At 39.2% G+C, this 17443-nt stretch overlaps 2 protein-coding genes across 5 annotated transcripts in view; both read left to right on the plus strand.

Moving 5' to 3' along the window:
• Window positions 1-273: 273 nt before the first annotated feature.
• xpo1a (exportin 1 (CRM1 homolog, yeast) a) lies at window positions 274-14098 on the plus strand. 2 transcript variants are annotated; one of them, XM_018751094.2, is made up of 25 exons: window positions 274-875; window positions 2628-2759; window positions 2967-3068; window positions 5177-5249; window positions 6562-6623; window positions 6945-6989; window positions 7157-7338; window positions 7599-7647; window positions 7738-7857; window positions 8129-8257; window positions 8534-8692; window positions 8936-9133; window positions 9256-9394; window positions 9490-9671; window positions 9765-9921; window positions 10212-10375; window positions 10486-10620; window positions 11186-11369; window positions 11568-11674; window positions 11924-12118; window positions 12256-12424; window positions 12731-12865; window positions 13012-13171; window positions 13260-13356; window positions 13749-14098. In XM_018751094.2, the coding sequence occupies exons 2-25, from the start codon at window positions 2634-2636 to the stop codon at window positions 13893-13895; spliced, it is 3216 nt and encodes a 1071-aa protein (XP_018606610.1). In that variant the 5' UTR covers window positions 274-875; window positions 2628-2633; the 3' UTR covers window positions 13896-14098. The 2 variants fall into 2 exon arrangements, with proteins under 2 accessions (XP_018606610.1, XP_018606611.1); XM_018751095.2 differs by having other exon boundaries at window positions 274-471.
• Window positions 14099-16861: 2763 nt separating this feature from the next.
• Window positions 16862-17443, plus strand: part of usp34 (ubiquitin specific peptidase 34) — a 46912-nt gene continuing 46330 nt past the window's right edge. For all 3 annotated transcript variants that reach the window (XM_018750975.2, XM_018750976.2, XM_018750977.2), the window contains exon 1: window positions 16862-17263. In XM_018750975.2, the coding sequence (XP_018606491.1) occupies window positions 17221-17263 (43 nt within the window). In that variant the 5' untranslated portion in view covers window positions 16862-17220. The remainder of the gene's footprint in view (window positions 17264-17443) is intronic.

Consider the following 17443-nt stretch of genomic DNA (forward strand, 5'->3'; position numbering starts at 1 on the left):
CTTTACGTTGTATGACTGTATGATATAATTACACACTCTTCCACCACACACGACATTGCAAACAACTTCAGGCAGCGGAGCCCGCTTTCTTTTTCATAGAAAGGGCGGGGAAGGTGGTGGGCGGTTTTTCAGGAATTGAAACCGATTGGCAGCGGACTCACCCAATGGCTTGATAGTCACACACCCATCGGGCCAATGGGATTGCAGAGTGGGCGTGACGCTGGTCAAAACTTTCTGCGGCGCCATCGGCTGAAAACTAAACCGAGATGGAATCTCCCAGTCTGAACCGGTTTCATCCGGTTATGAGTTTGTTGCTTGAGAAGAGGACAAGCACAGGCTTACAGTCTCTCAAAGCGCCCCGCTGCAAACAGTATTACAGAAAAGAACCAAATAGTAAAGCAAGGATTATTTTGTTTCGCGGAATTAACGGAAATTACGCAATACTGAACGTGCCGTAATAGTGAGAAACAGGTATATCAGTAATTGCTACTTTAACTGCCAGTACTCAGGATTGGCTGGAATTGGGAAAAATATTGTCATCGCATCCCGTGTTGCTGGATAAACTAGCCACATCAGTGGATATTCTGTCTTCAGGACCACGTTTCTCTTTACCGAGGCTTTTGATTTAACGTTTTGTAGGGCACTGTGTCATCTGTTGAAGTTCTTTGTTATCTAATAATATAGAACTATCCGGGTTAGTCAGTGTTATGATGATAACTCGTTAGTTTTGGAACGCAGTCCGAACATACACATATTTCGCTCTGGATTAAATCGTTTAAATTTAGCCTACTACTACTACTGTGCGCTGCTCTCTCTCAGTCACAGTCACTGCTGGAATTTAAACCAAAGGAGGTGGACAGTGATTTAAAACTTAGGTAAGTAAATGGTTTTTGGAGGTGTGACGTGCAGTGTGGGATAGGTAAGATACGAACTGTAATGTTAATATAATTGAATGGAAAGTAGCGTCTGTCCAGCAGACTGGTTCATTACAGCGCCCTTGGGCGGCCGTGAACCGAATCAGCAGTCGTGACTCACATAACTACATCTTATTTTATTTATGTTCATGCAAATTGGGACGGAATGGCATTTGAAAAGATGGCGTATGTTAAACCTGCTCCCGTTAAGAAAACCAAAAAGTTGAGGCTCTGCGGAACATTCTAGAACTTGTAGTTTCCTGGGCGACGGGGATGGAGGCGCGCGGCGGGCCAGGGAGCGCGGTCACGTGCCCTGTACCTCGGGTCCGGAAAATAGACCGCGGAACACGGTGTAGGGCTTTCAGGGTACAGTACTAGCAGATACCCAGCGTAAAGGAATGAACGAAGGATGAATGAATGAACACTTCACTGTTTTGGGGGGGGGGGTAAAACGGATTTTTTTGTAAATTCCCATGATTCAGAAGTGATCATTTTTGGCAGATCTGAAAAATAGTAGTATTTCAGAAATTCAGATTTACACAATTTTCATCTTTTGCTTTGAAACAGTGCTGTAAAGCCCATTGTGGGGATGCTCTTATGCTCACTCCACTTGGTGCCTTTTTTAAGAAAGTCCCTGTGCATCTCATGCCTTGAGGGGAAACATGCTTCTTTTGGCTATGTTTATGTGTTCACCGCGATAGGCAAAGTTATTTTCAGTATTATCTCTGTGAAGTTCATACAGTAGACCGGCCATTTACGAAAATTCTCATTGTCAACAGAATAAACTAGTGAAGACGGCAAACTATACATTTGTTTCTAATGATTTCCTCGCACCCGGCCAATGTACGCACATTTACTAAATTATCTTTACCATCAATAGTACCTAGTAGTATTTTTGAAAGTAAAATATTAATATAGTTCAAGTTTCAAGTTAATTGTCATAATACAAGTACTGTGTACAAGTATCATGAAATTCTTGAATGCTTCTTCACAGACTATGGGCAAGACAGAGACAATACAAATACTGTACAAACAAAACAATGACAGTGAGTAATGCTAATGGCAATGACAATAAATAACAGTAACAGTAATAACAATAACACCAGTAGACAGCCAGAGAATTCAGAACATGAGAGCGAGAATGCGAATGCTTAAAGTACGTAAAGTTTGTGAATTTTACATAAATTTCATAGAACTGTCAATTTTAAATTAGTTTGCTGCATTGAGAATCCTGAAAGGGCAAAACTTTGCTGCACTTTATGCATTGGTTGTAATCTGAAGGCAGAATTTCCTCTTAAATTTTGCGTAATTCTTAGATTCCCTCCAAACCTCAGAGGCTGCTGAGGGGGCGTGGTGAGATCTGACTCCGCCTCCAAGTTGCAGATGTAAACAGTGTGACTAACAGGTGGCGGTAGGACACAGGAGGTGTTTGCTGGAATAGAACTGACCAAGGCTCCATGACAGATCGGCTAGAATCTTTATCACTGCAATAAAAATACATTGAAAAGTGGAAATTACATAAGGGTTACATACAAAATACTGTACCAGATTTTAAGCAGTAATGTGGGGTAGTCCCCATTCTTGTGGCATTACATGCATATATTGCTGTCTTGTGAAGAAAGTAATGGGACCATGTTGGTTCTTAAACCAATTTTTTTTGTTTGATTTCATAAATTACCTAGTCAGTCTTAATTACTGTATTTATCTTTATAGAGCTCTATGCCAGCAGTTATGACAATGTTAGCAGACCATGCAGCCAGGCAGCTGCTGGACTTCAGCCAGAAACTGGATATAAACCTGTTGGACAATGTGGTGAACTGTATGTACAACGATATTGGGTCCCAGGTAAGAACAGTTGCTTCCTTCACAGTATATTACTGGAAAATTGGTCTGGAATGGAAAATTACCATGAATGTTGACATTGGTTATATGCTTTGTCCTTGTAACTGAATTTCTAGTAAAATACAAAACAGATTTTTCAGTATTTGGTTCATTACTTTGTATCAATGTGCAACATGTCTGCCTCAGCTATCCGTCATTATTTTATTACAGCAGAGAATGGCACAGGAGGTGCTGACCCATTTGAAAGAACATCCTGATGCCTGGACAAGAGTTGACACCATTTTGGAATTCTCGCAGAACATGAATACCAAAGTAAGCCATGTTTTTGGTTATAAAGAGAATGTAAAATTTCCCCTTTAGTCTTGAAGGGATTCAGATGTGACCCTAGAAAGACTTAAAAACAAAGCAAAACAAGCAAGTATGTCAGAGATGGTTTTTGAAAAGCAAATAAATGTCATTTGTTTTCACTTCGTCACAAAGTCGTTTTTTTCTGTGTTCCTATGGTGGCGGTTGCACTAAAGTACTCTGTTGCTTTGTCCAGACCCCACTCGTAGGGCCCTCTTCTCTCAGCTGAACTCTCAGTTTGAGTCCTCTCAACTACTAGTTTTTAGCAAAGTTTTTAATCTGGTGGTAATATTTCAGGCAATTTTTTTTAGCTTAGCAGTATGTTGCCTTATTTTAAAACGGGGGGGGGGGAAAACTGCACGTTGCAATGCTTTGTTAGTTTAACAAAGTGTTAAATATTTAGATGTAATGTTGGGGTTATCTTCATACTCATTTAATTTGTCTATATTTGACTGCCATTGTTGTTTGGATGTATTGCTGTAATGTGTTTTTTATTTTTTTTAAATGAGCTTTTTTGCTTGCCTTTCAAATTGATCTTACTGCTGACAATTACTACTAATGTGTGAATTGGTGCGTCTGCAGTGTCTAAGTACTAAATTTCATAACTTGGCAAAAGTGAGGTCATTAGCGGAACAGACAAGAACAGGTAAACGTTTCTTAAATGTTTATGAACTCTTTAGATTTTACTAAAACATCACTTAAGTACTTGACCATTTGGCTTTTTTCTTTTGTAAATTTATTTTATTTCAGCTGTTATTTTGATATTAATCTTAATGTTCCATTATGTTGATTGTAATAGGAAGAAACTGGGTGTGTCTCCCTGTGCACCTTGACACAGCTAGGCTTTGACGGCAGGCCTCCACAAGGTCTACCCTTTTGATTCCCTTTGACTGAATTCTGTTCATCAGTTTCTATTGCATTTTGTTTCATTGAGAGGAGTGAGGGTTCAGACTGTAGTCTCTATGTTCCATGACACAGAAAGAGAGAGAAGTGTGGCAGCAAGTATTTCTTCTGTAGGGATCATAAAAACTTCTGTCCCCCCCCCCCCCTTTCCTCTGTTAATCCTTTTGCTTTTGCAAAATCTTCCATTAAAAAGGCGGTCAGAATATTGCAAGGTTTTATTATGTTTTTATGGACTTCACTTTCTCTGAAGTATAATTGAAAATATATCAGTAAGCTGTGTATTTTTAGCATTTTTTATAATTATGATTCAAACACATGGATTTCCCCTTTATACTTGCTTGCAACGAATAAATATGCTATAGCGTTGATACCAACACCTTGCAGTGTCCACCTCCTGATTTTATTTATTTTATTTTGTCTGTCCCCAGTGTATTATTTCCTCTTTCCTTTTTCTACCTGGAAGTTAATGATCCCTAAAGTAGAAATACTGGAGGTCTTAATAATAGCATCAATTGCAAATAAACATCTACTAACAATGTTTATGAAACTGTCGACTTTAATATAGGAGCAGAAGATTCTAATTTTTTTTTTTTTTTTTTTAAACCTGTGGGTTGTCTTGCTGTTCCTTAAGAGACACACCAGTTTAAGGTGAAAACGAGAAATCATGAACTGATTGTTTTAAGTTTTTGTTTGTTTTTTGGTGTTTTCGCACTCATTGTGTGTGTGCGTGCGCATGTGTGTGGATCCACATAAGCACAATGTTTTGTGTATTCACCGGACAATAAAGTCTGGGTATTGCAAAGCTATCTCCTTGAGAGGGGATCAGATTGTTTATTCCTACAGTGATATTGTAGTGGCCAACTGTTGGTTGTATTTATTCTGAAACTGCAGTACTTCTAAGGCATTTCTACTTGAAACTGCCTATCAGTATGTGGATGTTAGACTTTTTTTTCCATCCTCTGTATTTCACTTTCTGGTGTGATACTGGGAAAAACAGCAGGACTTCTACAGGAGTGTAAATGTCAGCTTTATGTAGAATGAATGTCTGCATAGTGAGTGCTGCATGAATGACATTTCTTATTTTTGGCAGACAAAATAATGATGCACTGTTTGAATTATGATTTTTGAAACGATACTTATGTCTAATGTTGGCGTATCCTTGTGCGTTACAGTACTATGCACTGCAGATTTTGGAAACGGTAATAAAAACAAGATGGAAGATTCTTCCAAGAAATCAATGTGAAGGTAAGTGTGGCTCACTGTGTATGAAAAACTTAATTGCCTTGCTGATCATTGTAACTGTTACCTTTGTGTACTTCAAGCCATGAATGACCAAAGATTGCATTTAATCCCTTGAAATTAACTGAAGGCTGTTTTGATCTAGTATCACAAGATGAGCTTGACTTCCCTTTTAATATTGCCCTTACCATCACGAAATGCCTCTGTGGCAGTGCTTTCACATCTAACAGTCGTGCTGTTGCCAGGCTGCACCATGCCCCTTGAAAAGCTAGCTGTTTTGCTTTCTGCTCAGCTAAGTGCTGTTCTTTCAGATAATTGATTTGATTTACTACTCTTCAAGTGCCGGACATACAAAAACAAAAACACACAATGTATGCTGCTTGATACGTTGACATTAGTATGTATTTAGTTGAGATGTTGAGTCCATTAGTAAGATAAATTAAACATATTCAGCTTTACTTCACATAACCAAACCTTTTTTTTTTTTTGTAAATTCTCAAATCTGTCTAAATCATAACTTGAGAATGTAAGCAGTTGAACTTGCTGTGCCTGCACCCCCCTTCACACAGGGCCTTTTCTATCATACCTCTCCCCCTTTGCTTAAAAGAGCACTTAATTCTTGACATTTGCTGTTTTATTAATGAAAACCTTCTGAATTCCTTTTAAAGATATTCTAAATGCCAGGTTTTATTATTCTTTAGCTGATGCTTTTGTTACCATTTACAATATCTGATTTGTACAATACAGTGCTTTTTAGTGCTGCTATGTACTCTCAAAAGCAATCTCTGTAAAATGCATAGATGAAGTATAAAAGAAGTAAACCTGTCAAGACATGACAAAACTTAAACTACCTTTAGTTTATTAAGGGTTGGGGGAAGCACTTGTGATGCTTAGAGTTCATTATAACTACTTTTTACAGTAGTATTTCTACACTATTTATTTCTTTCTTCTACAGTACTCCAGAAGAGAAAATTGTTTACTCATTGTATTTGATTCTAGTAAGGATTAGGTAGCTAAGTATGATTTTCTCTGGTAGTTTTGCTATGAGGTGTCCAGATTTACTTGTAAATAAAAAAAATTAAAAAAAAAAAAAAAGAGATGGTACATAAATGCATGTTACAGTTTTTATTTTAGCCTTTCTGCACAATAATTAGTATATTTATTCACACCTAAAATTACCTAAAGTTCCTGAAAAGGTGAACCTTTTAGTGTTTGCTGTTTTTCTGAATCATTCAGTCTTTACTATAGATCTTTGTGTTGTGTTTATTTTTTCTAAAGATTTTATGTACGGGTTTAACTTTTTCCTTCTTCATTTCAGGGATTAAAAAGTATGTTGTTGGGCTTATAATTAAAACGTCATCTGACCCAGCAAATGTAGAGGTAAGCATTTCAGGTTTTCCAGTTTTTTATACACAGTCCTTTTTTTTTCTGTATTTATAAGAACTTTAACATTTTCATATGTTGTGAAAATTTCAAATGTATTGCCTAGTAAATCTGTGCTCATACTGTATTAGTATGTTTTGTTCTGAATTTGTTCTTGCAGGAGACCAGTAGTATGATTTACTGATCAAATATGTTGTGTAAATATAAATTTCATTGAGGGCAGCATTAATTTCAGGGTGTGATTTGAGATTGTAAATAGTAATTGAGTGCCCAGGCCTTCTAATTCTAGTTTTTTTTTTTTTAAAACCTGTATTTCAGAAAGAGAAGGTGTATATCAGAAAGCTAAACATGATATTGGTCCAGGTGAGCTAACACATTACGATATAATTTCGGAAATGTTCTACTGCACCATTTTGCAGCTTTGATGACAGTTCTCAAAAACAGCGGTCTGATTCTTAATGGAATTGAAATAAATGGTATTGTGATGATGTGAAAGTGGGTCTAAATGAACATTAATGTCTTCTGTGCAGATCTTAAAGCAGGAGTGGCCCAAGCACTGGCCCACCTTCATCAGCGACATTGTGGGTGCCAGCCGTACCAGTGAGAGTCTCTGTCAGAACAATATGGTCATACTGAAGCTCCTCAGCGAGGAAGTGTTTGACTTCTCCAGTGGCCAGATGACTCAAGTCAAAGCCAAGCATCTGAAGGACAGGTCATTTGCCATGAAATGCTTTTTTTTTCCTTCCCTTTTTCCTTAATTGTCAGTTCATGAAGGTAGGAGGCAGGACATCACAGTTCCATTAGCCAGAATTTGTAAAATTGTTGTGGAACAGTAGCTCAAAAGCTTTTTTGGATGGCTGTTGCCTTGCAAGTACAGCAGTGGTAAGGTGTTTTAACATCAGTAGAAGAAACTGATTTAAATGGAATTCTGAGGTAGTGTTGGTCTTCACGCTGTATTTCTTTTTCTTACAGTATGTGCAATGAATTCTCACAGATATTTCAACTTTGTCAGTTTGTTATGGTAGGTAAAAAGCTTTTCTTCTCCTTATTGCATAAGCACTTGAGCTGTACTTTTCTGAATTCCTTTAGCAAATCTAATTTACATTTTCAGGAAAACTCCCAGAATGCTCCTTTGGTTCATGCAACGCTGGAGACACTTCTGCGGTTCCTGAACTGGATTCCACTTGGGTACATCTTTGAGACAAAACTTATCAGCACACTTGTGTACAAGGTAATTCACTACACACTCATTAAGCAACTGTGAGATGTTAAATCTTTTTTTTATGTAGTCCAGCATTTCTTTCTTAATATTCTTACATGGTTTGAAAAGTGCGCCTAACTATGAATATTTGAAATGTTGTCAAAATGCTTTGACTTATTTTAATTTATATTTATTACACTGAACATTCTTTAAAATTTGCTGAAGCAGCTGTTATTTTTAATTTGGCAAAGTGTGAAATGAATGTTAATATACAATTCTTTTCCATGCACAACTTCTGCAGTTTTTAAACGTCCCAATGTTCCGCAACGTAACTCTGAAGTGCCTGACCGAAATAGCTGGTGTGAGCGTGAGCCAATACGAGGAACAATTTGTCACCCTGTTTACACTTACTATGATGCAGCTCAAACAGGTACCTGTTAGCAACTCCTGCTTTCATGTCTAGATCACTAAGTTTGTTGTATCCTGCCGTGTCCCAGTTGTTCTTAGTATTTCCATGCAGTGAAGATTTGACTGTAACTTTGCCAGGGTTTCAGTTTTGTCAGAGTAGGCTACCTAATGCAAGTGAATCTTTGACAAAGCTGACACGTGTGCTCACCAGTCACTTTTCATTGCTGCTCACTTGAATTCCCACTGTAAATGCATCATCTGAGTCGTTCTCTTGAGATGTGAATATTCTTTCTCACAGATGCTCCCCTTGAACACAAACATCCGCTTGGCATATGCCAATGGGAAAGATGATGAACAGAACTTTATCCAGAACCTGAGTCTGTTCCTATGCACCTTCTTGAAGGAACATGGCCAGTTGATTGAAAAGAGGCTTAACCTTAGGGAAACCCTGATGGAGGTAACTCTCTTTATCCAGCTTCTTAGTTTGTGTTTATTTAAAACAGGAGTGCAGAACTCCGGTCCCACAAAGGCTTACTGTTTGCTGAATTTATTTTACTACATTGTTTTAGAATTCACAACTTACTAGTAATGGCACATGGAATTTTTGCATTATATGGGATTTCCTGTCCTTTAGATGTTGTCAAATGCCAGAAATCACTGTCCTGTCAAAGATAAGATGATACAGTGCTGTTCACTGCAGGCTCTGCATTACATGCTACTGGTGTCAGAAGTGGAGGAGACAGAAATCTTTAAGATCTGCCTGGAGTACTGGAACCACCTTGCTGCTGAGTTGTACAGGGAGAGTCCCTTTTCCACCTCTGCATCCCCGCTACTGGCTGGTAGCCAGCATTTTGATGTCCCTCCGCGGCGCCAGTTGTACCTTCCAGTGCTCTCCAAGGTGTGAGCGCTGCAAACCTTACCACAGATTTAACTAATATTTGGAGTTTGACACTTCATACCATCGGCTGTAGAAGGTTCCAAGGTCATTAGATACATTTTGTGACTCTTGATTTTTGGCAGGTTCGTTTGCTCATGGTGAGTCGGATGGCAAAACCAGAGGAAGTCCTGGTGGTGGAGAATGACCAAGGAGAAGTAGTCAGAGAGTTCATGAAAGACACAGATTCTATCAATTTATATAAGAACATGAGAGAGACACTTGGTAAGTGTTGGATAAGCTTAGTTTAAATGAACAGTGATGTATTGCATGTGTCCTTGTAGAGTTCTGCTGCTAACATGACTTCTCCCTTTCTGCAGTGTACCTCACACATCTAGACTACGCAGACACAGAACGCATCATGACTGAGAAGCTGCATAACCAGGTTAATGGCACTGAGTGGTCCTGGAAGAACCTCAACACCCTGTGCTGGGCCATAGGCTCCATTAGCGGAGCCATGCATGAGGAGGATGAGAAGAGATTCCTTGTCACAGTCATAAAGGTTTGCTGGATTTCAGCTGGAATTATTCCAAATCACTTAAGTGTGAAATTTCATAAGGTGGCTCAATTTTTCTCTCTCTCTCTCTCTATATAGGATTTATTAGGCCTTTGTGAGCAGAAGAGGGGCAAAGACAACAAAGCAATCATCGCCTCCAACATAATGTACATTGTGGGACAGTACCCTCGCTTCCTGCGTGCGCATTGGAAGTTCTTGAAAACAGTGGTCAACAAGCTGTTTGAGTTCATGCATGGTGAGAGAGAACATGCTTTCAAAGGGCTAATATTCAAACATTGATATAAGACTAATATACAGGTTTTCTGCTAAATAAAGCAATATGTTTTCAGACTATGCACGACTTTTGTAAGTACAACTAGGGCTGTTATGCACATGAAAAGGTCCTGTGTATTGAATTTATCCTGAGTGGTTGAGCAGAATCAGAGGATAGAATGAATAGATAGAATGGAGTGTATTTAAATGTTGAGAGATGGTTGCAGAGAATACTGTTGGATCACTCTAATTTGTTCAGTTTTATTTTAACAGAGACTCATGATGGTGTGCAAGACATGGCATGTGACACCTTCATCAAGATTGCACAGAAGTGCAGGAGGCACTTTGTTCAAGTGCAGGTGGGGGAGGTTATGCCCTTCATCGACGAAATCCTCAACAATATTAACACCATCATCTGTGACCTCCAGCCTCAGCAGGTAAGATGTGTATTCAGTTGGATGTTCCTTGGGATGTCCCTTCAGTAGATTAATTTCGATTGACGTCTTCTTAAAATGTACTTATGTAAATGCATTTTGTCTGTATCTAGGTCCATACATTCTATGAGGCTGTGGGCTACATGATAGGTGCTCAGACAGACCAGGCTGTTCAAGAGCACCTCATTGAGAAGTATATGCTGTTGCCCAATCAGGTTTGGGATAGCATCATTCAACAGGCAACAAAGGTGAGTCCAGTACCTGATTGTGCCTTTTACGTGATGGACTATGACAGCCATATATATATTAACTGGAAAGAACTTTTGAGCATCTACGTAGTGTCATTAATTCACTGTGTGCAGGGTATCAGAATGCAAAGATAACTGACATTGGTTCTGTGCACTTCAAGTATCTACACTGCTGCTTGAAAGGATGTGAACCCTATGGGGATGATTATTGTTCTTTTATAAAATATTACAGTAAACTTCTAAGATCTAAACCTTAAACTTCTACAATGAGTAAATGATTGTGTTACACACTCGATTCTACTTACTTGGTTTAACCAATACAACCTGGGGTTCACTCATTTTTGCACCTGCACTGCTTCCATGTTTCTGCTTCACACGATTTCCCATAAAGCATCATATGGAATTGGTCATTACACACCTATTATGTCAGATGAGGAAGACTGATACTCCATAATAAAAAGAACCATTTTGTAATGAAAAGTAAGGGATACAAGGGGTTCATATATAATATGTTTGTGTCTGTGTATGTTTCAGAACATGTCATTGTCAATTGTGTTTTCCATAGAATGTGGACATTCTGAAAGACCCAGAGACAGTGAAGCAGCTGGGCAGCATCCTGAAGACCAACGTAAGAGCCTGTAAAGCTGTGGGCCATCCTTTTGTCATTCAGCTTGGACGCATCTACCTGGACATGCTCAACGTGTACAAGTGCCTCAGTGAGAACATCTCTGCAGCTATCCAGACCAATGGTATGCTGGGCAGAATAATCTTTGTTCTTGTTGATGTCCTTGCATTATGAACCTATACAGTCTTTTAACTTGTATTCTTAAATTCTGTGAAATGTTTGCTGTTAAACCTGACTGGAGTAAAAGTGTTTCTTTCCTGATTAATTTTGGGTTACTGTTGTCATGTGTTACATTGTATACATATTTATGATCATTTTGCAGGAGAGATGGTCACAAAACAGCCTTTGATACGGAGCATGAGAACAGTTAAAAGAGAAACATTGAAATTAATTTCTGGCTGGGTTAGTCGATCTAATGATCCACAAATGGTAAGAATATGATTTGGCCAACTTATCTGGAGAGCTTTTTAAATATACAGATTTGTATTGCTTTGAAAATCAGAAATTTCACTTTAATTGTAATTTTTGAAAGATGCATCTGCTTCAGATCATAAGTTTGCTGCATTTTGAATTTTCCCATTTGTATTGATGTAGAAATCTGCATGTGTATTTGCAGCTGGAATAAATGCTCATTCAGTACAGATATATTTAACTTCACTGGAAAATTTTGTATCGTAGGTAGGAGAAAACTTTGTACCACCTTTGCTGGATGCTGTTCTCATTGATTATCAAAGAAACGTCCCTGCAGCAAGAGAACCTGAAGTCCTCAGCACAATGGCAACAATTGTTAACAAACTGGGTGGGCACATTACAATGGAGATCCCCCAGATATTTGATGCCGTTTTTGAATGTACTTTAAATATGATCAACAAAGTAAGTTTTACTGTCTTTTTAATTCATATTTCTGCCGTTACATATATGGTCCTCGATTAACCAGCAGGAATTTGTCATTTGGTCCTTTGTGTTGATGTACACCATACACCAACTTTTTGTGGATGTTTTCTTGCTAGGACTTTGAGGAATATCCTGAGCATCGCACACATTTCTTCTATTTACTGCAAGCTGTGAACTCGCACTGCTTCCCTGCATTCCTGGCCATTCCCCCAGCTCAGTTTAAACTGGTATTGGACTCCATCATCTGGGCCTTCAAACACACTATGAGAAATGTTGCAGACACAGGTATTCATAAAATCCCTGCCAACACTAATTTGTTTGTGCATTAATTTTGTGTTATAATACCTTCTTGATCTGCTCTGTTCCAATAAAAACAACTGAGAATTGTGGTGACATTTTGAAACATTACAACTGTAAAATAATTAATTACTGGGACCCCTCACAACAAGGTAAAGGTATAAAGTGGCATTCTTTCAAAAAACAGCATACATCCTATTTGGGACAAAATACAAAAATATGTAATTGTTTGATTAATACTTTGAGTAATTTATCACAATCATTGTTAATATTTTCCTACCTCTTTGCTTGCAGGTCTGCAGATCTTGTACACTCTGCTTCAGAATGTTGCCCAAGAAGAAGCAGCAGCTCAGAGTTTCTATCAGACCTACTTTTGTGACATCCTGCAGCACATCTTCTCTGTTGTCACAGATACATCCCACACAGCTGGTAAGGAGGCTTTGGTAGTATTAAGACGTGCTGTTTTCTGAAGTGGGTCAAAGCTCTTGACGTGACTCTAGGAGAAGCGCTTTTCATTGTGGACTGTGTCGGTGTTTGTGTTTCTTGTCTTATTGTCCATGTTATCTGTTTTACAGGTTTAACGATGCATGCATCCATTCTTGCCTATATGTTCAACCTGGTAGAGGAAGGAAAAATTAGTGTTGGACTGAATCCTGCAAGTCCAGTTAACAACCAGGGTTTCATTCAAGAGTATGTGGCCAACCTGCTCAAAACTGCCTTTCCGCACCTGCAGGAGTAAGTAGCCTAATCTTTTGCGTATCAGGAAAATCAGTTTTTCTGATAAAAGGGGCTTCCATCTGATTCCCTCCCCCCATTTTTCCAGTGCCCAGGTGAAAGTGTTTGTAACCGGTCTGTTTAGTTTAAATCAAGATATTCCTGCCTTCAAAGAACACCTGAGGGACTTCCTGGTACAGATAAAAGTGAGTCACTTCCTTCCTCCAATGTCGATACACTTCTAGCAGTCAGAGAGCGGTGTGCATATTCCAAAATATTCAGGTTGTGGTTTTTTTTTTTTTAAATTTTTAAAAAATACACACTGTTAGGAGCTGTCATTTAGTTTATTCAGGTGATAATCTAGAAGTTACTTATATGAAAAGCTTTTTTTTTTTTATTGGAAATATTTCAGTCCAGTTCATTCTACATCCATACTGTTGGTAGAATTGTTGAATGCAGGTGTAATCTTCAGCAAATTTAATTCACACTAGCTGTTCATATGTGTATTACCAGACTGTTTCCTATATCATCATAGTTTGCTGTGTATTTCATCCAGAGGGGTTTGAATTGTTGAAGTTGAGTTCCATACCCTTCACAGGAGTTTGCAGGTGAAGACAGCACAGACCTGTTCCTGGAGGAGCGAGAGGCATCACTACGCCAGGCCCAGGAGGAGAAGCGCAAGCTACAGATGTCTGTACCGGGCATCTTAAATCCCCACGAAATTCCAGAGGAGATGTGTGACTAAAGACAACCTTTAATTGTATAGATTTAAAATAAGACAAGCTCAGTGGCTCTTGAACTGGCAGAACATAATCCCGCCTTGAGTCAGGCAGTTTGATGTTTCACGACCAAAATGATGCCAATACTCATACTGATAACTCTGCAGCTCTTTTTACAGTTTGCATTTTATATGGAGACTCGTGTAATATCTTTCCATTGTTCATTCTACTATTGTTTGTTCACATTCTCTGTTTTAGAGTTGCATGAAGTTGTAAGACATTAACCTTTTCCATTTTCCCCACTGGTTTGTATACTGTAAATGAATAAGACAACAAACTTTATAGTGTTGTGGAGACGGTGTGGTATTCTTGAACAGGGGCATCTTTCAGATTTATGAATGAAGGTGTAGAAGATGCTGCTCTCTGTCAGTGGTATTTGGGTGAATGCGGGCTCCTGTTGTCCATTACTGCAGTCTGTTGGAAAAAGAGTTTTTGCCGCAGTATGGATTGTGTGCATATCATCCGATTGTAAAGCCTCTTTTAATACCACGGGAACATAAAGTTGGTTATTTTTACAAAAAAATGTTTGTGCTGTGTGTTGCTGTCGCTCAGCCGACAACAGGTTTTTGTTTTCCTCAATGAGGACTGTTGCTCATTTGTGAGCCTTCATTAAATTGGAGTGTGAAAGTGGTTCAGATATTTATGGGATAGTGTAGGCTGCATATAACATCTTGTGTTGAAATGGCTTTTGAGGTTGAACTGTACTAATCTACATTGTTAACCATGCTGTAGTGCTTCAAGAACACTACTCAAAGAGCAAAATAAAACTTGGTTTACATTTAAGTTTTGCAGTGTTATTTTTAATTCTATGTCCTCTGCTTGGCTTTTGAGTAATGAATCATGTAGCATTGCACATGCCACACTAATTTGAATATTAAGAGAAGAAATGGAATCTAATCCTTCCAGGAACTTTAAAGTTTTTTTTTTTTTAAACTACTTTCCAGGACTGTCAGGCAAAACAGGAAAAACCACTACAATAACTATTAGCTCAAATGTTTGTCACTGGTTTACCTAGCATGTGTTGTTCCTCCTTTGTTATTTTACAGTCCTGTTTTTCCATAATGTTTTAAAAGGAGACAATAAAAAAACCACACGGTGCAGCATGCTGTGGGAAATACAAAAACGCAACGCTGGTCTTGCACACTACTGCAAAAGCGCATCTTTAAAAGTGTCAGTACAAGCGATTTGCTCTCAAACATGTCAAAAGTGTAATGAATGTGGAAGATGTAAGTTTCAGGCAGGAACACAGGAGGAATCCACCAAGTTTTGGCCAGCTGTCAAAACCACACCAGAACCTCAGCTTCAGTGTCGGCAGAATAATAGAATAAAGAGGATCATCTTGAGCACATGTGACACGTGACCTTCATGAAGTAACAACCAGTGTCCTTGGCAACAAATAAGGGTCAACAAAAGGTTATCTGAGAGACAGCGAGAGCACATGTACTGCCCCCATATACACTTTCCAGTGCATGATCCTATCCATCTTAGCGAGATGGGTTTGAAAATGATTTAAAAAATACGTATTAAATCCTGAATTTTCAGTTACTGAATTAATTTCCTGTACCCTTTGACTTGTAACATGCAACGCTTTAATTAAAAGCATCCCTCATATCCCCGCAACGTCTTTTTTTCCCATTCGTACTGCTCGATATTGCAAAAATCAACAAAAAATAAATTATTTCCTGTGTAGACCGAATACCTCCATGTCGGATATGTTGCGAGTGTGTGCGTAAGAGACCACAGATCGCCATCTATTGTATGAGAGGACTAAACACCAGCACATGACTTTCCTCCCGCAGCGCAAACCCATAAGGCTCTTTATCTGCGCAATAAAACGCTATTAACGCGCAGACATCATTTTCTAACCATTTACCTGTAAGACGGATGGAAAGATCCGCATTAATGTTTATTATTATTATTATTATTATTATTACTTTAACATGACCCGCAGGTGGTGCCTTTTGACGGCCGCGTAAATACTGCTCTAAATGGAGAAACTGAACTGAAGGAGACTCGTTGTGTCCCCGAGCGACTCATTCCGGTCTCGCGCGACCCTCAGTGTGCCGCGTGCTTCGTTGCCGCGCGCAGCAAGCAGGATGCAGACGAGGCGCTCCTGTTGCGCGCTTCAGTCACCTATAGAGGGTAGTACCGGTTCGACGGTACAGTACAGCAGGTCTGCAGAATTACCACTCATAGAGAGAGCAGCATCAGCAGTTTTACTGGCAAAATTGCTACAGATGCAACACGAAATGACAGGGCAGGAATTTTCACTGCATGTTTTTCTTGAATCTACGAAGAACGTGGTGGAGATTTCATTTCTGGAACATTTCGTTTTTAATCTTCCGGAAGTTTACTCAAAAACTGCGAGTCAAGTCTACAAGAAATCCGGTCTACATTTTTAATGTAGATCTTAATATTTAGACATAATGTGAAAAAGATAAAATAGAAAGCATTAAGCTATGGTTCATGGAAACCACGTTTTTGCACACTACTGTGTAAACTTAAATTCACCTTTAATCAATTAAAGCGTTAAAAATGTGTGACGAAGACTGGTATCCGGAAGGTTCTTCTCTGGATAGTATGTCGTAAACTGAATATTGAAAACAAAGAATATTAAATTATGAGTCATACGTATTATAAATACAGAAAGTAACAAACAAGTAATGAAAAGGGATAGAAGAACATAAAACTGAATTGTTGTGTCGTTTAAGCAGTGCCGCTGCTTTTAGTGTTCTCTAAGCTGTATCTTCGCACCAATAAAAGAACACCTCAGTGTTTTCGCCAAAGAGCGGCGACGGCCAATCGCAATGCATTTTATATATTGCGTGTCAGTCGCATTTCGTTGCACCTTATTGGCCATTGGGTCCCCAAACTGGGAGCGGAAGTTGTGACCACGAGAGCGCCGGAAAGAACCGAGCGCGTCGAAGAAGACGGGACGAAAGGAGACGATGTTTTTTCCCGACACCCGAACGCCCTGACCCCCTCCCTTTTTCAAAATGGCCGCTGCATCTGCACTCTTCAGTGCCGCTCCAATTGGAGATTGACTCCGATCTCCCTTCTTTCTCAGTCTCTCACTCCACTGTCGCTTGAGGCCAAGACTTTGTAAACAAATCCGATTTTGCATTTATTCACCCCTGCATCGATTTCTGCTTCGGCCTCCATCAAGCATCGCGTGGGGCCTTTTTTTTTTTTTAACCCCCAAAACAGCCAGCTTCCCAACACTCCTGATCCATCACCCGTCTCCAATGGTTTGAAACACTTTTCCGCTTTCTATTTTGTTTTTAATGAACAATGTGTGAGAACTGCGCCGAGCTGGTGGATGTTTTAAATGAAAGTAAGTACACGTTTTGTTTGCCTCAGTGTCGCGCCGTCGCCGTCTCGTCAACATTGTTGTCTTGCGTTAAAACTGTTACTTCAGGCTCTCGGTTCGCCGCAGCCGCTTTCTGCCAGGCCTCGGGCACACACTTCCCAATGTAGTAGAGCGTGTGTTGCAGAAATACTTTACTCGAGCTGT

Source organism: Scleropages formosus, chromosome 16, assembly GCF_900964775.1.
Source record: "Scleropages formosus chromosome 16, fSclFor1.1, whole genome shotgun sequence".
NCBI lineage: Eukaryota > Metazoa > Chordata > Actinopteri > Osteoglossiformes > Osteoglossidae > Scleropages > Scleropages formosus.

Excerpts from the sequence above, each read along its gene's own strand:
- xpo1a (XM_018751094.2), top strand. The coding sequence starts at position 2,634 with ATGCCAGCAGTTATGACAATGTTAGCAGACCATGCAGCCAGGCAGCTG. Across the intron at positions 2,760-2,966 it reads ACAACGATATTGGGTCCCAG|CAGAGAATGGCACAGGAGGT; the intron begins GTAAGAACAGTT and ends ATTTTATTACAG. Across the intron at positions 9,672-9,764 it reads TCCTTGTCACAGTCATAAAG|GATTTATTAGGCCTTTGTGA; the intron begins GTTTGCTGGATT and ends CTCTCTATATAG.